The sequence below is a fragment of the Equus asinus genome, chromosome 28 (genome assembly GCF_041296235.1).
Source record: "Equus asinus isolate D_3611 breed Donkey chromosome 28, EquAss-T2T_v2, whole genome shotgun sequence".
Taxonomy (NCBI): Eukaryota; Metazoa; Chordata; class Mammalia; order Perissodactyla; family Equidae; genus Equus; species Equus asinus.
In genome coordinates this window covers 46,215,766-46,238,420 of record NC_091817.1, presented here as the reverse complement: position 1 = coordinate 46,238,420, position 22,655 = coordinate 46,215,766, and the positions used below count along the sequence as shown (strand labels likewise).

Sequence of the window (22,655 nt, the reverse complement as noted above, 5' to 3'; positions counted from 1 at the left end):
ACTTCTGTAAGGAAACTAGGAGGAATTGAACATCAGAAAAATAATTGCGTGAAATCACTTTTATTGATGCCACTTATCCTTCAGTCTATTTAGGAATAAAAAAAGATCAGACAAATACATTAAAGTATTTAGAAACATTTAACTTAGTAGAAGTGTCTTACTTTGATAAATCCTTTTACAAGAGGGGCAGCTAGAAGTTGGGAATGTCTCCTCGGGAGGTCGCCTTTAAGGTGAGGAGCTGACCGTTAGACCAGGGAGACAGGCCCCCTCAGAACCCAGATCCAAGGACTTAGCATTTCTGAGTGAAGTAGTTCACGTTTCAGAGCATTATTTATTCTTGGATTTATTGCTGAAATTTAAGTTACTACTTCACGCTGCTAAGAGTCTGTTCTTTACCCTTAAAACTAAAACTCTGCTGTAGCACGTCAAGACTCTTACTGAAACACCTAAAGGACTGTTTAAAATTAACTAGGTATCCTACACATCCTGGTTCCTGGACGCCTTCAACTATGCCATCTTAAAGAAGATCGACGTGCTGAACCTCAGCATCGGCGGCCCCGACTTCATGGACCATCCTTTCGTTGACAAGGTTGGTTGTGTCCCTGCGCAGAATGACGTTGTGATTGGTCATAGCTCCTGCTCTTGCGCATACCCCAGCTTTGAGTGCTTCATCTCTGGGTGCTGGTGGCTTGTCACCCACATGGTGACAGATTTTTTAGGACAGGTGGGTAACAACGTGAGCTTTAGTGACCTGTGTTGGAAGTCGTGCGTGGTGACCTGTTGACTCCTTCTCATGTAAACACACAGCCTGTCTTCTCTTTGATAATTGTGAAGTTAATCATAGTTTAATGAGTCGAAATCGTTTGTTTTAGTCTAAACTAATTGTGAACGTGCCTGGAAGGACGCTGTCTGCTTTATGCTGCCTGGGCCTATGGCCTGGATCTTGTGATCTCTAAACACACCTGTTACAAACATAGCCATGCCTGGAATGGGCTGGTGTTACGTTTTGAGAGGGTCCCTCCTTTTTTAGGACTATTTTTAGAAATTATGGCTCTTTTTGGACAGTTAATATTGGTTATTAAAAGTGGTGTACTTTCACAAATAAGTGCTTGCTAATTTTATAGGTGTGGGAATTAACGGCTAACAACGTAATCATGGTTTCTGCTATTGGCAACGATGGGCCTCTTTATGGGTAAGTATCCCCAACAGAGATGACCTTAGAGGTGTTTTTTTGCCCTGAAATAACTGAAAAACTGTTTTCTGTCTGTCTCTGTACCTATCTGTACCTGTTTATATCTACCTGAAACTTTGTATTGTGAAAATTTTCAACATAGAAAAAATAGACTTTGTAATAACCCCTGTTCTCACCATTTTCTTCAGCAGTTGTCAACAAGGCCAGTATTGTTTCTGGTTTGTTTTTTTTTTTTTTGCTTTGCTATAAATAGCAGTTTAGTGGCCTAAAGTTTTTTATTCTACTTTTTTTCCCCCAAAATCAATCAGGAAAGTAAATCTGTTAGAAATAAATGGATTTCGCAGTATTTATTGAGACCTGCTATGTCCAAGACCCAGGGGTGAAGAGGTCAATAAGATGAGTCACCTGCCTTTTTAGGAAAGATGAGGTACAAACACAACAAAACTAATACGGGGGACAGAGTGTGGGGTGCATAACAGAGACACGGCCACAACAGGCCAGGGGCTTGCCGAGAGGGATCAGAGAGGACAGATTCGAGAGAGCAGCGACACAGAAATGGCCCTGTGTGCTGGTTGTCATGGGAACAGAGGCAGCGTGAGATGCAGAACATCAGTCACTGAATCACAGGCAGGAAACTTGTCAGCTCAGAGATTGCAGTTTTCTTTCTCCTACGGCTCTGATTTTCATTTTCCAGATAATGTATATAAATAATTTCTTGTGCTGATATGCTTTTGCAGTGGGATGTCTGTCGCCCTCCGTTATTGGGTGCCTGAGATGTGTGCAGTTCAGTACTGGGACAAAGGGTTTGAGGGAACCACAAAGGAGAAAGAGAAAATACGGAGAGTGCCTGCAACAAGCCCTAATAGGATGGAGGGGGAGACAGATGCCTCCCTCCCTCCACTGTGTGTCTGTGGTGCACACAGTGTGGGTGTGTGCTCGAGCCATCAGAAACACTTGCTGCTTCTTGCAGCAACCTCCCTTGGAGTACCTGTCGGGGAGCAGGCGGTGTTGAGGACTGACTGAGCTTAGGCTGAACTGTATGAAATTAACGTTTTTGTAGGTCACGAAACATGCATATTGGCAGTCACATGGTTCCATTCTAATAGTACTTCAGTCAGTGATCCTGTTTCCTTGTAAGGGGTTGAGGATTCTGGACTTTTGTGTCATTAGTAATGTGTGTTGTGACTCAGAGGGGTAAGTGGCATAAATAAATCCTGACTATAGCTCTACCGTGACAGTCACCAAATCCTAAGTCTCATCAAGTTGTCTTGTTTTCTCTTTCACGTGTCCCTCCCCTTTCTACTGTCCCCATTCCAGGCCAGCCCTCATCAGTGCAGAGTCACCAAGTTATCAGTCGGTTTCCTAGCCGTCTTCCTCCTTCAGTCTTTTCCCACCCGAGCTCTTCCTGCGTGGCCGACGTGTGGCTGTGGGGTGGTGGAAAGGGCGCAGGAATGGAGCAGGCGGGTCCAACCTGTGCTTGCAGGCTGGCGCCCTTCACTTCTCTGGGCCGCAGCCTCCTTGCCTGTCACGGAAGGGCACGAGACCCACCCTGTGTGTGGTTGTGAGGATCAAATTAGACAGTGGAGGGAAGGCACCACGAATCCTGAGCTCTGTAAGTGCTGGCTGTTCTTTTCCCTTTTCTTCTGTTTCTACTGTTAAAACATATATTCTAGCAGTTTTCTTATTGAAGAATTTCCAGTGGCTCCTTATTGCCTAATCAAATCCAGTTTTTCTTCTTGGTTGTCAAGATCCTCAGCATTCTAGCTTGGAGTCGGCAAACTGTTTCTGTAAAGGATCAGATAGTGACTATTTTAGGCTTCGTGGTCCATATGGTGTTTGTTGCAACTACTCCCTGCCCGTGTAGTGTGAAGACAGCCGTGGACATGTGGAAATGAATGGGCGTGGCTATGTTCCAGTAAAACTTTATTTACAAAAACAGGCTGTGGGCTTGGTTTGGCCCATGGCCACGGTTTTCCAACCGTAGCCTGAAGCTCTTGCTTTATTTTCTGCTGCCCCATGCACATCTTCTTCAAATCCAGTCTCCTCCCTGGGTCTCCCTACAGAAACCATGTTTACCTCAGTCCCCTCACCTGTCCCTGCCGCCAGCTTGCCTTTCTTTCTGTTCACATCTCTCTTGACTATCTCCTCTCCCCCAGGCCATTCTGACTGCTTTGCCGCACGCTAGCCGCTCTTCTGAAGTCCTGTGACTTCTGTGGGCAAACTCAATGCTTCTAATGCAGGAGTTGTTTGTTCTCAGTGTTTTAGAGGAGAACCCTGGAGAGGCAGGCCCTGTGTCAGCTGTGTCTGCTCTCAGAGCTCTGGCATCTGCCTGCTGCTCTGTCGTGCTGGGATGGCACGTCGTCGCCGTGGCACAGCTTGTGCAGTTACAGCTTACTGCCTGGGCATCGGTAGGGCGAGGCAGAGGACGGTGACCTGCTCAAAGGGCTGAGTCAGTCCTTGCGGGCAGTGTGCTCCTGGCCCCCCTGGAGCGAATGCTCGCGTCCCCCTGGGCAGCCCCTGCCGCGACCTCTCCCGGGGTCCTGCACCCTGACACGTGGAATAGTCTGCTGCTGCTTTTCCCCCTTGAGCACCAACAAGAATTTCTTGATCCCTTCCCTTACTTTTTAGGATTTGAGACACACTAAGTACTGTAGGGATTGACAGGTAGAGGGAGGGTGGGAAGGTGGCATTTTTTGTGTCAGCTTCAGTGGGAAGTTCTGTCAGTGACTTCTACACCAATCTCTGCTCCTTGATTTCATAGAAGTTTATAAACTTTTATCCAATTGAAAAATCACTGTTGGTGCCTCTGAACGAGCGCCTGGTAGCATGTCGCTGGCAGGTGAGCTAAGAAGGCAGTGCCGGGGTTGACTCCTTGTGGTTTAGGTTAGTCAGCTAAAAGCACGTGCCCCAGGATCTTGCTGCTGATGTCACGAAGCCACATGGAAACAGCCGTGGTTGTTGAATTGTCAGAGTTCATTTTTTTGGTGGCAAAGCTGTAGTAGGTAAAGCTCAGAAATGCAGTTTCCTAACTTGTTGCTTCATACTTTGAAATAGTTCAGCTTCATCTTCGCTTTACAGTTTAAACGTTTTTGTCGTTATTCATTTTGCTTTGATTTCTCTGCAGATCTAGTACACGAGGTGTTGAAGGAAGTGTGTGGTCATTTCTTTGCATTTGTGTCTTCCCTCTGAGGAGCTCCAGATTACACAGTAATGATAGTCGTTCCTGCAGCTTCCATGAGGAAGGTGGAACACCCTGCAGAAGAGAGTTGAAAGCTATAACTCCCTGACCGTGGCAGAGGCAGATGTATGCATAGGGTTCCTTCCCAGAGAAACGTGGAATCTAGTTGGGGAGGCAGGATGAATACCCTTGAAACAATTTGAAAGTGGTGTGAGAAGGTATAAGTAGGCGAGGATTGGATAGTGTTTAGTCTTGTGAAGGTCAGAGAATGCGAGTTCCTTCAAGCCTGGAAGTAGTGAGGGAAGAAGTGAGTCGTGGCCTGAAGTATGATAAGTGGACGGGGAGGGAAAGAAAGAAAGGCTGTTCCTGTGGCAGGAGATGATTTGAGCCCAGCACGAAGGTGGCAGTGAGCCTGGCCTTTCACAGGACAGCCGTGAGGAGCAGCAGTCCGTCACAGCAGCACACGTCTTGTCACAGAAGAACCAATACAGTCTTCGATTTTTCTGAGAGTATTTGCCCTTATTCGAATTACTCTTTTAAAATGCTTTCTCTTCCCTTGTGTTTGTGCCTCACTTTAGCACTCTGAATAACCCTGCTGATCAGATGGATGTGATTGGAGTAGGTGGCATTGACTTTGAGGATAACATCGCCCGCTTCTCCTCACGGGGAATGACTACCTGGGTAGGCTTTTCTTCACTAGTTGAATGTGCATGACAGCGTCATTTATGTGAGAGCTTCGGTGTATCCTAAGTGCGCAGACAGAAAAGTGGCTTGTAAGCTCGACCCTCACGTTCACGGAGGGAGGAGCCAGGGCTGTGGCTGCTCTTCCAGCCACGAGGACAAGGGTGTGGGCCGCTCCCACGTCTGCCGCTTCACTGTGGCGTGTCGGGCAGGTGCCAGTTCTAGTGTTTCCGGTTCCACTTCTTTTTAACTTATTTCTGAGTAACTCACTTTTCAGGTGAGTTGGGTGCATGCCCACTTGCCCTAACGAACAGGAAGGTGAGCAGTCCTCCTCAGTGCTCAGCGAGATGATGTTTTTGGCCTTACGAAGCAGAGAAGCCAATGAGAACAGCTTAGTATCAACTCTGCTACCATGGAAATAAGTGTATTTAGCTGGGCAAAATCGGAATAACCCCAAGTTCATTCATTCAGCTACTTGGGTTTAATTATGCAGTTAATTCATCCTTTACCCATCAGAACGAAGTTGTATTCAAAATTGGATGCTCCCTCAGGCAGACTTGGGTACTCGTCCCTCCCCCTTTTGGTCTTCAGGGTCACATCATCTCTTGGGGCTCTGACTCACGGCCTCCAAACTCACAGGTCTCAGGGAAGTCCCAGAAAAGGGTCGCAGCTTCCTGAGAACTTTGTGGCCTTGTCCACACTGGCACCACTTTATGGGGTAGCCTTCCAGTTGAGCCTTGGTACCACGACATATCTACTCCCCTGGCGCCCATTCCGTCAGTCCCACCAGGGGTCCACGTCTCGCACGTTCAGATGCCTCCTCCTCCAGTGATGCCTACTGAATTGATGCCGCAGTCTGGTGGACCCCACTCTGAGAAAGTCAGTTCCAGGGATGTGTTTTGTATCACTTCATCTGCTCGCTCTCAGCACTTTCTTTGTGCTGCCAAATACTAGGAAATGACGCCTCTACCTGGTGATGTCTCTAGCTCCCTGTAAGTGCTTTCATGGGATGATGATGCAGTGTCATGTCCTTGGCCTTTATCAAGGCCTTGTTTTTATTCATTTATTTATTTTTTCTTCCCCAAAGCCCCCCAGTACGTAGTTGTATATTCTAGTGTAGGTCCTTCTGGTTCTGCCAGTGGGACGCCACCTCAGAATGGCCTGATGAGCGGTGCCATGTCCACACCCAGGATCTGAACCTGTGAAACCCAGGGCCACAAAAGTGGAGCGCACGAACTTAACCACTCGACCACAGGGCCAGCCCCAACGCCTTGTTTTTTAGTGGCATTTTGAGAAGTGTTCCTGAATAATCTACAGAGCTGCAGTTGAAGATATCTTTTCTCAGTGTCCCACATGTCTAGACCCAAGGTCCATTTATGTTTGATTACCAGGAAAGAATTTTTCACTTCAAATTGGTGTACTTCTTTCTTATAGAATATAATTTCCTGTTGTAATTCTCATTTTGCCCCAATTTCCAGGAAATTTAAGAGAGTGCTCAGTTAAAATTTTATCACAGGTTACTCATACAGTTACGTTTATCATTCTAAATGGTTTTCTTATTTTCCCTCAGGTGACAGATTGAAATAGCCCATCATATCATGTACTTTTTTCCTTCTAACGAAATACGTTTCTTTTTTTTCTAATTTTAATTTTCTGGTTTTTCTAACATATTTCTAATTTTTAAGGTCTCTAGAGATACATCAGTTTCTAGTTTTGCATGTTAGCAAAATTAAAAATACTTTTTAATTGCTTTATGGCATTAGTATTATACTGGTTATTATGAAACACAGCAAAAGTCATTTTATTTTCTATGTCATTGTTTAAGCTTGTTTTCTGCGTTGGAGTGAATTTCAGACTAAAACCAGCACCTTCCTAAGGCTGCACTGCGTTTAATAACCTGCATTTCTGTTGGGGTTTTATTCACCCGTAACTGCATGTAGCTGTGTGCCAGGGCGTGTGCCGTGGTAGAAACCAGGCTTTTTTTATTTGTAGGAGCTGCCAGGAGGCTACGGCCGTGTGAAACCTGACATCGTCACCTACGGTGCTGGAGTGAGGGGCTCCGGTGTGAAAGGGGGGTGCCGGGCCCTCTCGGGGACCAGCGTGGCTTCTCCGGTGGTCGCTGGTGCTGTCACCTTGCTAGTAAGGTGAGTGTTGCTCAGCGGAGAGAAGGTGGTGCCAGCAGACTGGGAGCTGAGTCTTGCTTGTCACCAACGAGGTTTGAGAATTTAGGAGCTCGTGACCTTGCTCCATCTCTGGTTCTTCATCTCGACAGAAGAGGTTGGAGCCGTTCTTTCACAGAGGGCTCTGGTGAACAAGAGTTAGATGACGTGTGTGTGGACGTGCTGTGCACTCACCGTGGAGCGCTGGACGAGGGCAAACACCTATTACGGTTTTGATGTTGGAGGTCTGTTTTGTTTTGGTTTGGTTTGTTTAAAGACTTTTTTTTAGAGCAGTTTTTGGTTCACAGCAAAGTTGAGGAAGGTACGGAGATTCCCCGTGCACTCTGTGCCCCCATTTTGTTTGTTTTTCATGCAGCGTCTCTGCTGCAGTTGTACTCGTTATATCCAAATGAGAGTGTGTGTCCTGCAGGGAGTACAGAGGAAGCTCTTTCCCTGCCGTGTCCTCCATTTTCTTGGGGGCTCACCTTTCAATGGGCTCTGTTAGCGAAGGAGCTGTGAAAGCAAGCGGCGGGTCTGACAGTCACCGCTCCACTGTGAGAGACGAGTTTCTCCACGTGACTTATTTGTTCTCTTTGTCTCGTTGAATCCCACGTGCAGTTGGAATGGAGCTTAGTGATCCACTCTTAATTTTGCAGATAGTGAAACGGAGGAAAGTTTTCAAAGGTGGTCGACCAGAATTGCCGCTCATATGCTCCGACTGAGTCACATGGGCTAGTGCCTTAGTCTCAAAAAGCCATCTTTGGAGCTAGCACTTATTTTGTATTTCCCCCAAAATAACTGTTTTTCTAAGTGAGGCTTTAGTTGAGCTTTTGTGTTGTGATAGCAAAACTTTGCATATTTGAACGTTATTATACTCTGTGAATTTTGAAATTAAAACATGCAAATGGTAGTAAATGTTTTTATATTTAAAATTCTCTTTAAAAGCAAGTATATTTATATTGTTAATTTAGCTTCTAATGCCAGAGATTTCTTTTTTATTAGTAATCCTTGATAGAGCTGTAGAGATCTACTTCTTTCCTCCTTTTCGGAGCCAGATTCTTGAAAATGTTGACAGTGGCCAGAGTACATTGGAGAGTGTTGGAGAATGACTGGCATTGGAGAGTGACCGTGTGTGCTTGTTAGAAACTCTGTCTTGCTCTTCTGGTTGTTGTCCTCACCCCGTGTTACACACACTGAACAGGAGGGCCGGGAGGGCAGACTAGGGGGTTACCTGGTTCACTCAGGCTTCTGTGTTCACCAGGAGGAGACGGTTCCCCCAGGGCTCCTGCTGCCCTTCTTGTTGATTATGGAAACAGTAAACGCTGGTGCACTTCTGCACCTGCCATGCTTGTCAGCAGGAGTGAAGTTTCAGGCTCCACTCTTGAGCCCATCGAATCTCTGCGCTGTCAGATGAGAGGGGAGATGAGGAGCTGTGTTTCCATTCCCAGCAGCATCTCTAAGCACACATATTTCAGTGGCAAGGAGACATTCGCTTTCCTCATCTCCCTGCAGCAGATAAAAATGCCATTGTGATATTTCAGAACAGCTCCTAACAGATGCCCAACACCATGGAAGTGCTTCATCAGCTTCCAGCTTTACAGTGCGCTCCTGAGGAACTCAGACCTAACCTTCGATCTTGTCTTATCAGCAGGAAGAGGGAGAGGACTGGTGACCTGTGGCTGAGCTTTTGTCATTTCTTTTATTCTGTCATTAAGACCCCATCCCAGTTTATCTCCTCTTCTCCGTATGTCAGATTTCCCACCTAGACCTGTTAGGAAACCTACCTGTGCTCCAAGACCAACCACCATCCTAGAAAAATATTTAGGAGAATAAGTTGTTCTTTTTTGCTTACTGGATTTTCCCTCTTAGGTTTAGGGGTTAAAATTTACTTGTATTTATAATACATAGATATACAAAAATCAGTGTTTTAATACTGGTCTTCTTAAGCAGTTGATAATGCTTAAGTGTCGCTAAGTTCCTGGCCGAGTAGAACTGTGTGTTAGAGTTTGTCCAGACGCACTCTGACGATGAAACTCTCAAGGTGTCCTCAGGTCTGTGTGGGTCCGTCAGGCTTTACCCACTAGGGTGGTGCATCACACACAGCCTCCCAGACACAGGCAGGCAGAGGCAGTGGGCTCTGCCCAGACACCGTGCCTCTCGCCCATCCTGCATCGAGCTCCCTCTCCAGGACTTACCTGTCTTCCTTTCCTTCCCCCAGCCAGGTGACGTCCCACATTGTCTCCTTCCTTTTGCCAGCAGGCTCCTCCCGCCCCCCCAGGAGCCAGTAACTCTTACCTGCCCTTGCCTCCTCAACCCCTAAGGTCTGTATAGTTGATTTATTGGGAAAATATGTGTTTCTGGTAAATTTAGTATAAACAGATGCTAGCCGGTGAGTCACTCTTGTTACAAGCCATGTAGAAAGTTAGTAATCGGTCAGTCCCATGGCAGGTGAAGAAATGTGCACACGTTCATTCTGATCTTATGTGGGCTTTCCCAAAGAAGCTCCCGTTAGATAAAAACAAAACAAGATTGCAGGTCACGTATTTCCGCAGGGTAGGGATAGTCTGATTTTCATTCTTTTACTGAGAGAAAATGAGCAAATGTGTGATTTTTCCCCCCAGCACAGTCCAGAAACGTGAACTGGTGAATCCGGCCAGTATGAAGCAGGCCCTGATTGCATCTGCTCGGAGGCTTCCTGGTGTCAATATGTTTGAGCAAGGCCATGGCAAGCTGGATCTCCTGAGAGCCTATCAGATCCTCAACAGCTACAAGCCACAGGCGAGGTCGGTATGCTCCCTTTTGAATGGACGTTTCTCTTCTTCACTGGGCGCTCAGGGTGTTTTTCCCTCTGCACAAAAGATTAGCCTCAAAGCAGGAGCTGATCCTGATGGCCCACACTCGGCCCGCAGGGAAAGCTTCAGCTGCCGCTTCTCCAGGGTGCCGGCTGGCAGCACGGGAACTGCCCCACTTCCTCATGCTCTGGGACTTACAGTACTTATGATTGAAAATAGTGATTTCTTGCTTTCTGTTTACTTCTTAAAACTTTCTTTCCAGATAATCTTAGGTTTACAGAAACTTGCAAAAGTAGTCTAGAAGTTGCCATGTACCCTTTACCCAGCCCCTAGTGCCAAGATCTCAGCTGACAGTCATGCAGCTGCTGAAACTGACATGCGCGCTTACACTGTGCTGGATTCACCTGCAGGCTCCACGCATGTACACTGGGTTCCCCCAGTGCTCTTTGTCTGGTGCAGGATCCAGGCCTGTGTCGTGTTCAGTGTTGTGTGTTCTCAGTCTCCAGCTTTCGGTGCTTCGTCTGTCTTGTGCTCTCGTTCATGGCTGACTCCTTTAGGAGCGCTGCTTGCTTGCTTTGTAGACTGCCTCTTGATGTGAGTTTATCTGATGTTTTCTCATGATTACGTTGATGTTATATGTTTTTGGTAAGAATGTTTTTTTACTTTTCATTTTGAAGTGACTAGATTTATGACAAAGTTTCAAAAACAGTACATGAGGACTCATGAATCCTTCGCCCAACTTTCCCTAATGTTAACATCTTACATAACCATAGTACAAGCCTCAAAGCCAGAAATTAACATTGACTCATTACTGTCACCTATCTATAGACTCCATTCAGATTTGACCCATTGTCCCGCTCCTGTCCTTTTCCTGGTCCAGGATCAGTTGAGCATCCCACGTTGCATTTAGTTGTCACGTCTCCTTGGTCATCTCTGGGCGGGGACACTTCCCCGGTTTTATTCCTTTTATTACTGGTGGTGTGTGTTTGCATCATTTGATTTAGGTGACGTGTCAGTCTGGGCCCTCCAGGAGGTGGACACCAAGATGGGGCGAGACATCTCAGAGATCCTCTGGGGGAAGAAGGACCTGGGAGGGAGAAAAGAAAGGCGGCAGGAGGATTGGGGAGGAGGAGCCTCAGACCGCAGCACAGGTCTAGAAACGTTCCTCTGATGAGGACTCCTTGAACCAAAGTCTCCCGTTAGAGGAGCCTGCCCCAGCACCCCTCTGTGCTCACTCGCCGGCTGGGAGCAGCCTGGGGGAAGACTTGCCTTGGCACAGACGTGGAGGCTCAGGAGGGGTCACAGCTCCAGCTGTCGGCAGCTGTGCTGCTGCACAGGAGTTCTGAGCAGCATGGCTCATGGTGCTGTCGGTGCGTCTGCCAAGTTTCTCCACTGCAGTTAATGGTTGTCCGTTTCTGACTACCGAGCCGCTTCTCATGCACTTAGATGATCTTGTTTCTTAACATACTTGCACTCACTAACTTTAGCATCCCTTGATGGTTCTTGCCTGCAACCATTATTGCTGTAGACATTGGGGATTTTCTCTCTCATTCTTTTTACATTCATTATTTGAAATTCTTCTGTAAGGAAGAGCTGTCCTTTCTCGTTCGTCTATTTATTCCATTATTTATTTCAGTGTGGACACACGGATACTTATTTTACTCTGGGGATTATGGTCCGTTAGTATCATTGTTTATTATTCTGCTCAGATTTGGCTATTGGGAGCTCCTTGTAGTTGGCTGCTGTGTCTTCTCAGCATGTCCCCTCATTTTCTGAGCCCTTCCTCCCTCTGGCAGCGCAGGATGAGCCTTCACACAGCTGCAGCCCCGAGCCTTGGTGTCAGTCCTTTGTCCAAGCAGCGCTGGTCCTTAATTGGAGAGAGGTATTTAGAACCTGAGACCTGGGCACGAGGTGCGCTCCTGGCAGCTGGGCTCACAGTCACTTCTAGCAGGCCGAGCTAGGAAATGTCTGTCCGTACACACCCCATCCAGACCTCTTTCTGCATCCGTCCGTCGGTACATACATGAAAACACGAGTTCATCCACCTGGTCCCCCAGCACGACGGTTGTCCTTCTGGTCTGCCTTCTCCTTGTTTATGGGCTCCCTTTTGCAGCAGGGAGAGGCCTGCCGCTCAGCATCTGCAGCTCCGTCCTGGTGTGCACGCACTGACTAGTTAGGCTTGCTAACCCATTCCTCCCAAATTCAAACGTACTGCCTCGAGGGCAGTATTTGCGTGCAGTTCTGTTGTCTGTAGCTTTACAGAATGTAGTCGCACTGTTCTCCACAGTCACCGAGGGTCATTCTCTTCTTCTCCCCCTCAGTGCGCTTTCCCATTTGTTGTTAATACAGCTGAGTTCGTTAGTCTGTGTTTCTCTTGGATTCCCCCCACGCCCTGGTTGATTCCAACTAGTTATGTGTTAGTGAAACATTGCCATGACTCCGAAGTCAGAACTGCACACGGAAGTACACTTGGGGAAGTGTTGCTCCCTGCATCCCTTCTGTCCCCTTTCCCGCTCCCCCGTTCTCTCTCCCTGTCCCCCCACCTCTGTGGGTAACACCCTGTTTTCGGTTGATGCTTCTTGTACTTCTTTTTGCACAAGTGAGCAGATACATAGGCATTTTCTCACATCCCCTTCCTTACATGAATGTTCTTTTTGCACTTTTCTTTTTTCACTTAACAGTATTTTGGAAATCACTCTCTATCAATTCAGAGATTTTTTCCCCCTTCTTTTTACACCTGTATAATGTGGATATACCATTGTTTATTCAACCACTCATCTGTATATGGACATTTAAATGGTTTCCAGTATTTTGTAATTATAAACGGTCACAGTGAATGATCTTGGGTCTGTACTTTAGTTGTGTTGGGCTGTGTCTTCAGGGAAAGTTCCTAGAAGTGGGGTTGCTGGCTCATAGTTGAGAGAGAGGTGGCTTTGTTAGCTGTGGGACGTTGTGGCTGCTCACGTTCCACAGCGATGTGTGAGCCTGCCTGTTGCCCCAGAGCCTCAGCAGCAGTGTTCTGTCATACCTTCTACTGTCTGCCAATCTGATAGGTGAGCAGTGGGGTCTCAGTGTGGTTTTCATTTGCATTTCCCAGGTTCTTAGTGAGGTTGAACACTTTGTCTATATTTAAGGGCCATTTTTATACCGTTCCTGTGAAGCGTCTGTGTACTTCTTTTTCCCATTTTTCTCTGGGGTTTTTGTCCTTCTGTTTTTAAGAGTTCTTTATACGTTAGGGTTAGTGACCATTTGTCAGTGATATGTACTGCAGATATTTCTCCCAGTTTGTCAGTTGTCTTTTGACTTTGTGTAATGTTTTTTTTTTTTGCCATGCAGTTTGTTTTGTTTTTTGAGGAAGATTAGCCCTGAGCTAACATCTGCTGCCAATCCTCCTCTTTTTGCTGAGGAAGATTGGCCCTGAGCTAACATCTGTGCCCATCTTCCTCTACTTTTTTGTTTTTATATGTGGGACGCTTGCCACAGCGTGGCTTTGTAAGTGGTACATAGATCTGCACCCGGGATCCAAACCAGTGAACCCCAGGCTGCTGAAGTGGAGCGTGTGAACTTAACCACTATGCCACCAGGCTGGCCCCATTTTTTCTGTTTTTTTTTTAATACCCACATTTGTTAGTCTTTTGTTGCCCCTGGATTTTTGAGTCACAGAAAGCCTTTCTTTGCACTGAGGTGAAAGAGAAATTCACCCGTGCTTTTTTCTAATACTTGTTTGCTTTCTTTTGTTTACTTGAGACACTCTGATCCGTTTGGAGTTTATTCTTTTGTACGGTGTGAGGTATGGACCTAATTTTATCTTTTGCCTAATGGCCACCCATTTGTTACAGCTCCATTTGTTAAAAAGTCCATCTTGGGGCTGGCCTGGTGGCACAGTGGTTAAGTTCACACGCTCTACTTCGGCAGCCCAGAGTTTGCCAGTTTGGATCCCAGGTGCAGACCTACACACCGTTTGTCAAACCATGCTGTGGCAGGCCTCCCACATATAAAGTGGAGGAAGATGGGCACGGATGTTAGCTCAGGGCCAGTCTTCCTCAGCAAAAAAAGGAGGATTGACAGCAGATGTTAGCTCAGGGCTAATCTTCTTCAAAAAATAAATAAAATAATTTTTTTTAAATAAAAAAGAAAAGTCCGTCTTTGCCCCAGTAATTTGACATGCTGTGGTTTGGGACTCTGAGTCCAAGGTATTTGCTGGGGTGGTCATGGACCCATTCTCCACCAGCCACAACCACCGAAGTTCCAACTTGCAGAAGGAAAGAGGTGTCCCCACACATCCTGTTGTTTGTACAGACGGCCTAGGCAGGCTGGCCAGTGGCCTTCTCAGCTCAGGGAGCCTTCCAAAGCAAGTTCCTGGACGCAGCCGAGGGCAGCCCTGCAAGCAGGCCCTTGTGAGGCTCAGGTCTTCAGAGGCCGACTGCCTGCACAGCTGTGGCGCTTCGCTGTCCTCTGTTACATGCTCTACTCTAACCCTCGGTTCCTTGTTTCAGCTTGAGCCCCAGCTACATCGATCTGACTGAGTGTCCCTACATGTGGCCGTACTGCTCCCAACCCATCTACTACGGAGGAATGCCGACCATCGTCAATGTCACGATCCTCAACGGCATGGGTGTCACCGGAAGAATTGTAGACAAGGTGAGCCTGCTCTCGGGCTTGTGGGGAACTTAGACGGGGCCGAGACCTTTGTGCCTCCGCCCTTCTCCTGAAGTCAGCAGAGGGAAGGTGCTCCCTTCCCGTGCGGGGCCAGGGTGCTGCAGAGGGCTCTGTCCTCCCTCAGTCCTTCACGGAGAAGGCGGCAGAAGGGGTGGGGCCAGTGTGCTCCTTTCTGACGGCGGTTCCTGAATCACTGACACGTTTCATTCTTCCTCTTTACAGTTCTCATCTGTAATTAAAGGCCCACTTGTAATTATTTTATTCTTTAATGAGCATGAACGGGCCTTTGAGTTTAGAAGATATGGTCTTTATTTGAATTTTGTTTTTGTAGGTTTTTTTTGAATTTACCGCGTAAACGTTATCACAACAATAGAGGATAGGGAAAGAGACCAGAAAAATAACTTTCAGCCCCAGCATGCTCAGCCACTAGTTTTTAAATATTCTTTTCCAGCCCTTATCTGAAATACGTACTTTTTATCTTTGTGCAATAAGCAAAACTTGAGTCTGTTTCTTTCAGTTGTCATTATGTTGTGAACGTTTTAAAATGTAACTATCCATGTAAATGTACTTTTTAACGGTTGTTTAATAGAATATAGAATTGTTCAGTCATAACTTGCTTATTGTGCCCCCTGCTTGAACAATCAGGTGGTTTTCACCTATAAACAACACTTCACTGAATAGTTCCACATATATGGTTTTCTCTTCTTCTGAATTGTTTTCTTAACCTAAACTGCCTGGGTTGGAATCCTGTGTGGAGAGCGTGGACATTCCTATGGCCCTTGGGGCATCCTGCGGAACTCTTGCCAGGAGAAGAGTTGCATCAGCTCAGGCTGCGCCGGTGGCATCTCCACGGCACCTGCACTCAATGGCACATCTATTTTTTTTAATTCCACGAGGTTTTAAAAAATTGAGACAAAATTCACATACCATAAAATGCACTCTTAAATTGTGCGATTCAGTGGTTTTTAGTACGTTCACAGGTAGCGATGCAGCCATCACTATTATATCATTCCAGAACATTTTCATCACCCCAGAAAGCAACCCCTGTCAGCAGCCACTCCCCCTTCTGCCTATCCCCAGCAACCTCTAATCTACTTTCTGTCTCTATGGATTTACCTATTCTGGACGATTCATATAAATGGAATTGTACCATATGTGGTGTTTTGTGACTGGCCTCTTTCCCTCAGCCTAATATCTTACGGGTTCGTCCATGTTGAATCAGAGCTCCATTCCTTTTTATGGCTGAATAATATTCCATTGTATGGATATGCCTCATTTTGTTTATTCGTCAGTTGATGGACATTTGGTTTCTTTCTAGGTGGTTCATTTTTTACTTTAATTTAGAGGGAGTAAAGTGAGTATCTTGTTTCATGTGCCCTTCTTCAGTTATTTCTGAGGGGCTGTATCCAGATTTGTTTACTAATTGTATTGCGTCTTGTGTGTATTAGCTTTGCATTTCTTTGGCCCATTTTTCTCCTGCAGTTTAGGTTTTCCCTGTCAATCTGAACAAGATCTTCATGTCATAGAGAAATTAACCATTGTTCTGTTTTATGCACAAAGTTCTCCCAGGTTATTTTTTTCCTTTCTCTTTAATATATATTAGTGGTGGTTTTTATTTTTTTGATCCTGAAAAAGTTTTACATTTTCATGTAGTTTGAATTTTTATCTTTTGTGATTTCTGTTGTTTCAAAAATTAGAAACTTATCCCTCCAGAGATATAATAAAATCTCAATTTTACTTTCTACTAATTTTCCTTTTTTCCTTGTTACATATTTAATTTTTTCATCAGTGTTAATTTGAACTGTGGGGATTAAGAGATGGATGAAAATTAGCTTCTTTCGCAATAGCTAACCAGTGGTCTCAAGAGCATTTATTAAAAATCTCTTTCCTTCTTCATTGTTTGTGATGCTGTGTCCTACAAACACTTTTTCTTCTTTTTCAGAATTTTTTTAAATATGCTGACTCTCTTGTGGAGTATATTGTTGCTATCTGGTTTGTGAGGGAAATGAGTAATGTCGGTTAGTTTGAAATACTGGCTCATTATAAGAGCTAATTTATGTTTCTCCCAGATGTCTGCTCCCTCGCTTCCCTTTCCTCTTCCTCAAACCTGGAGAGCCTGAAAGGGTGGCCCATCATCTTTACAGCTGAGCCAGCTCTTCCTCTCAGCGTCCCATAAACCTCTGCCTGCCCAGTCCCCAGCTTCACAATCTGAGTATGGACGGTTTGCATCCATGTCATTTTCTTATTTTTTTCCCTTTAATTAACGTGGGTTTTTCTTTTTTTTTTTTTGAGGAAGATTAGCCCTGAGCTAACATCTGCCGCCAGTCCTCCTCTTTTTGCTGAGAAAGACTGGCCCTGAGCTAACATCTGTGCCGACCTTCCTCCACTTTATATGTGGGACGCCTGCCACAGCATGGCTTGACAGACGGTGCCATATCCATACCCGGGATTTGAACTGGCGAACCCTGGGCTGCTGAAGCAGAGTGTGAAATTAACCGCTGCGCCATTGGGCCAGCCCCTTAATGTGGTTTTTTAAGCATACAACTAATTAGAATCTAACCTCAAACATGAGAGTTTTTGTTTAAGTTCTCTATCAGATAAAAGTTCTTTGTCAAACTGTCCCCTTCTTTTTAAGCTTGGGAAAAAATTCTCATTAAAGTTGGAGGCTGTCAGAAATAGTGGTTTCTAGACTTTTCTGGTGGGTAATGTTCCAGGCATTCCACAGGCTGCTTTGGTTATAGGTTGCTTAGTATCTGAGTATAAATTTCGTTTTGCCCTATCTAATGAAATCTTCCTCGAGACATGGTGTAGGTAATTTAGGAGTTGGGCATCTCACCTTAGCCTTGCTTGTTTTCTCCTGCAGCCTGACTGGCAGCCCTATTTACCTCAGAACGGAGACAACATCGAGGTCGCTTTCTCTTACTCCTCGGTGTTATGGCCTTGGTCAGGCTACCTGGCCATTTCCATTTCTGTCACCAAGAAAGCAGCTTCCTGGGAAGGCGTTGCGCAGGGCCACGTCATGATCACTGTGGCTTCCCCAGCAGAGGTGGAAGTAAGTGCATGCAGGGACGGGGCTGGTTTTCTTAACCCTTCCCGTCACCTGCCGGGGGGGAGGGGCAGGCTGGACGCCTGCAGATTTGCAGCACAGCTGACGGACGCCGTGATGGCTGGTCCCGGGGCCTGGGCAGCCGCTGGAGTTTAAACACTCGCTCGCTAGGTGAAGGAGTGACGGTGCCTCGGGCTCTGTTGCTGAGCAACAGCAGATGGGCCGATTTTGTGCCAGATTTCAGGCTCACATGCTTACCAGTAGTGTGCATTCTCTAAAAGGGAATGTGGGGTTAGTCCTGTGTAGTCTAGTTGTTTTTAGGAATAAGATGCCTTAAATTTTAAGTCTTAAACTCTTAAAAGAAGAATCTGAATGGAATTGAGATACGTGAATGTTCCATCCCACGTTTGTTATTAGAAATTCCTGTGTTCAAATTATTTGGTTTAAGTTGATAAATAGAAGTGACTTTTAAACCTGAAAACTTGCACGTTTCTTCTGGGTAAAAGGGGCATTTCGTTTATTTTTTTCAGTCGAAAAATGGTGCAGAGCAGACTTCAACAGTGAAGCTCCCAATTAAGGTGAAGATAATTCCTGCTCCTCCTCGAAGCAAGAGGGTTCTCTGGGACCAGTACCACAACCTGCGCTATCCGCCCGGCTATTTCCCCAGGGACAATCTAAGAATGAAGAATGACCCTTTGGACTGGTAAGCAGCTGCGTGTGCTTCCATGGCAGGACCAGGGGGCGCTGTGCCTTTGGGGAGCGCTTGTTGCTCCTCGTTGCGCCTGGACTTCCGTGCCACCTCCTGCTTTGCAGGTCGTTGTTATGCTCTTAGGGCACGCTGCTCTCCTTTCACACTTGCACAGGTGTGCAGCGAAGATCCTTGAACCCATCCTTAACTGCTCTCTTTCCCTCACTGCCTCAGTTGAATCCGTCAGCTGATCTGTCAGTTCTCCCTCCAAACTGTCCTGAGTCCTGCCCTGCCTGGCTGCTGCCTCTGCCCCGACCCTGGCTCCGGCCGGCGTCGGGGCCCCCTGATGAGTCTCACTGCTCCCCTCAGTTCCCCTCTGCATGGGGCAGCCCTGGTGGTAATCTTTCAAAACATGAGTTCTACCACGATTTGCTTACAGCTCTCCAGTGGTTGCCTCTCCAGACATCTGGTGTGTCCTGCTTGGCCCTCCAGATCCTACCCCTGTGCACCCCCCCGACCCCGGCTTTCCCTCCAGGGCTGCTGAGTCGACTTTCTCTTGGCCTGCACGCCCAGCTCACTCCCGCCTCAATGTTAAGTAGAGGAGTTTGGACTCGGCACTGGAAGTGGAGGGATGAAGGAGCATTGAAGGATTTGAGTAGGACTTACAAGGTCGGGTCTGCTCCTCATAAAGGTGTCTCTGGGAGGCAGGTTAGAGGGGCTTGGACAGAGGCAGGTGGACAAGAAGTGGTGAGAAGTTCGTAGACCAAGGTAACGGCCGTGGACCTGGAGAGGCGCCCTGTTTGGGGTTGCAGGCCGTGAGGTGGGGTGGCAGTGGAAGGAGTCCTGGGCATTGCCGTGGGGTGTTTGGTAGGCGGCTTACATGGGGTGTAGGAGCACGTCTTGGAGGAGGAGGATGGAGAGGTGATGAGCAGCAGCCGTGCAAGCTGAGCTGCGTGTGGCCGTCTCACTTCGCTCGGCCCGGTCGCTTGGTGCGGCGTCTCTGTTCCCTTGTCGCGTTTGGGGTGGTCGTGTGCTGCTTACACGTGTGCCACCGCTGAAGTGATGCTTCAGGGCACTTTACACATCATTTCTTTGGCCATTTCTTCTCGTCATTTTATCTCCTTCAGGCCCGAGCCATGTGCATGATTTCCTATGAGCGCCATTTTGTATGCAGCCCAGAGAAAGCGGGTCTGAAAGGCTGACGTCTGTGTCTGGGCTGGGCTCCCCACCTCTGCCAGGATGGGAGCTGTGCTCCCTCACGGATGGCCAGGTTTCAGGAAGTAACTCTGGCGAGGGAAGCCTTCCTTATGAGTAATGGTTGATCACTGTAGTGCCGGGCCTCTTGTTTTTCAGGAATGGTGACCACATCCACACCAACTTCAGGGACATGTACCAGCACTTGAGAAGCATGGGCTACTTTGTCGAAGTCCTCGGTTCCCCCTTCACGTGCTTTGATGCCAATCAGTATGGTGAGCAGCAGCGAGGCGCTGGCCAGATGGTCCTTCTGCTCAGGCGGGTGTTGGTGAGAAGTTTGGGAGGTGGATCACGGTTTATGAGAGGCCACCCAGCGGCATGTGTAGGGTCTCCTGGTCCGCGAGGAGGCCTGGACGAGGCTCTCAAGAGTGGCCTACGTTCCTGTTTGGTGGTCATGGTGTAACCTTCAGCTGAAGTGCAGAACTTAAACTGTGATATTTGTATGTTTTTAATTATATTTTTAATTAAGAAAAAGTCTGGCACTGAATTTTGCTTCTTCTCAAGTAAGTGAAATCGTATATTGGGCATCACAAATGAGACAGAAGGCCGCAGCTAGCTGCCTGTACTGCCGGGCCCTGATCCTCTCTCTCCCCTTCTAAGGTGGTTTGGGGCACAGACTGAAATAGTAGAAGTCACTAACTTGAGATGTGGACGCCAGTGAAACACTGTTTCTGAGGCGGTGCTGCCCTGTGGTTCAGAGGTGGACATTCTCACCCCTGGCGCTTTGCCCCTCAGGAACTTTGCTCATGGTGGACAGTGAGGAGGAGTACTTCCCCGAGGAGGTTGCCAAACTGAGGAGGGATGTGGACAACGGCCTGTCGCTCATTGTCTTCAGTGATTGGTACAACACGTCCGTTATGAGAAAAGTCAAGTTCTACGATGAAAACACGAGGTACTGGTGTGAGTTAGTGTTTGGATGAGAAATTTGATTTTTTAGGAATTAAATTCTATGCACCAAATACTTAAAGTGACTGTCTGGCCCGTTGGTAGTCTTTTCAGTGGCCAGAGACAGGTTGAGACGCTTGGTTAGAGAGAGCTCTCTCTTCATAGAGTGGAGCTGTTCTTGAAAGTTGCTTGTAAAGTAAGTAAAGTGCTCATTGATCCAGATGTTAATTGCAGGGTTCATTGTCGTTCTTTGTTGATCTTAGATGCTTGAGCTGTAAATTTCTGTTTCTTTTGTTCTTTTCCATCCTTCCTTCTCTCTGTTCCTGAATCTATACACATATAAATGTACCGAAGGAGCCGTTATCTAAAGAAACCTTCCAGTAAATTAGTTATCAATCAAAGATTCTTAATGTATTATGAATGTATCACCCCTGTAATATAGTCTGAATTTTTCCTTTAGAACCTTTGGCTTGAACCAAAAGCTTCTTCCTTGTCTCTTTTCCTTCACTGACCCTCTTGAGGTCTAGGCTTTCTATGCAGTGCATTTATGTTATATGCGGTGCATTTCATGAAATAAATTTGGCTTTGGTCTATTATGCACAGTGCTGAGGCGTTTGCACTATAATATTACTCAAACTCAGGCAGTTAGTTCCAGCTGCGCCCTTGGGGTGGATGGACTGGATGCTGGCAGGTGCAGTGTCATTTGGCCATGAAGAGATTAAGTGTAAACAGGGTGTTTTAATCCCTTCGTTCTCCGTGCCTCCTGATCACTTTCGCAGGCAGTGGTGGATGCCGGACACTGGAGGAGCTAACATCCCGGCTCTGAATGAACTCCTGTCTGTCTGGAACATGGGCTTCAGCGATGGCCTGTATGAAGGGGATTTTACCCTGGCAAACCATGACAGTAAGGTTTCGTGTTTTTTATAGGGCACAGTATTCCAAGAGATGGGAGAACGGGAGCCAGCCGTGTGTCTTTGAAGTCTCAGTTTGAGAGAGAGAGAATGATATGATTCTTAAATAAGCAGGGTCTGTGGAGAGCACTATTCTGTATCTTCACAAAGGACATCCGTGGAGCAGGGTGTTAACCGCTCTAGTTGTATCTAGATTTTTTAAATGAAACTATTCTATGCAAGTATTCCTAATTTGGGGGCCATCTGTATGGTTCTTTAGATCCTGTATATTCCCAAATAGGAAATAACCTCGTAGAGTCTGATTATTTATAAAATTCTGTTGATGAACTAACTTTGCGTATCTCATTGAAGAAGTTTCCCCACAGATTAGTTTCTGGCAGCTGGTTTCTAGAACAACATCGTGAGCATTATCATTACATATTCTGCTCATCCTGACTTAGGTTGTTTCAAGTCTCTGACTGCTCTGGCTTTTGAAGTCTCTGCAGCAACCTTGTATTAAGAGCATTTTTTAGCTTGAATTTTGAGGTAATTACCTGTAGTGTAAGTGTGACCAGGCAATAATAGCAGCTCGTCTCTTAAGATTAAAAACAATTTTAGAGGGGCTGGCCCCGTGGCCGAGTGGTTAAGTTCGCGCGCTCCGCTGCAGGCGGCCCAGTGTTTCGTTGGTTCGAATCCTGGGCGCGGACATGGCACTGCTCATCAGACCACGCTGAGGCAGCGTCCCACATGCCAGAACTAGAAGAGCCCACAACGAAGAATACACAACTGTGTACCTGGGGGGTTTGGGGAGAAAAAGGAAAAAATAAAATCTTTAAAAAAAAAAAATTTTAGAAACTATATAATGTCTAAAGAATGCGTGTTAGGTAAACAAGTAGCTGTTGATAAAGGGTTCAGTTTCTGTGTTCTCATAACTTTGAACAACTGTTTTCCAGTGTATTATGCATCAGGGTGCAGCATCGCTAAGTTTCCAGAAGATGGCATTGTGATAACACAGACTTTTAAAGACCAAGGTAAGGAGTGCTATTCATATGCTTTGTGGTTTTCTTCTTTCTTTTTAAATAACAGTTTTATTATGTAAAATTCACATACCATAACATTGACCTTTTAAAGTGTTCAATTCAGTGATTTTTAGTTTATTCACAGAGTTGTGCAAACCATCACAGTGTGTACCTCTAGAACATTTTCCTCACCGCCAAAAGAAATCCCTGTA

General features: G+C 46.4%; 1 protein-coding gene across 4 annotated transcripts in view; it reads left to right on the top strand.

The window, feature by feature from the left end:
• The window catches only part of MBTPS1 (membrane bound transcription factor peptidase, site 1), a 53,675-nt gene that overhangs the window by 19,604 nt on the left and 11,416 nt on the right, over window positions 1-22,655 (top strand). For all 4 annotated transcript variants that reach the window (XM_014842180.3, XM_070500710.1, XM_044760896.2 and 1 more), the window contains 12 exons: window positions 473-589; window positions 1,125-1,192; window positions 4,949-5,051; window positions 7,044-7,195; window positions 9,832-9,993; window positions 14,499-14,643; window positions 17,525-17,713; window positions 18,238-18,410; window positions 19,749-19,864; window positions 20,385-20,541; window positions 21,314-21,438; window positions 22,378-22,455. In XM_014842180.3, coding sequence (XP_014697666.1) covers window positions 473-589; window positions 1,125-1,192; window positions 4,949-5,051; window positions 7,044-7,195; window positions 9,832-9,993; window positions 14,499-14,643; window positions 17,525-17,713; window positions 18,238-18,410; window positions 19,749-19,864; window positions 20,385-20,541; window positions 21,314-21,438; window positions 22,378-22,455 — 1,585 coding nt within the window. The remainder of the gene's footprint in view (window positions 1-472; window positions 590-1,124; window positions 1,193-4,948; window positions 5,052-7,043; window positions 7,196-9,831; window positions 9,994-14,498; window positions 14,644-17,524; window positions 17,714-18,237; window positions 18,411-19,748; window positions 19,865-20,384; window positions 20,542-21,313; window positions 21,439-22,377; window positions 22,456-22,655) is intronic.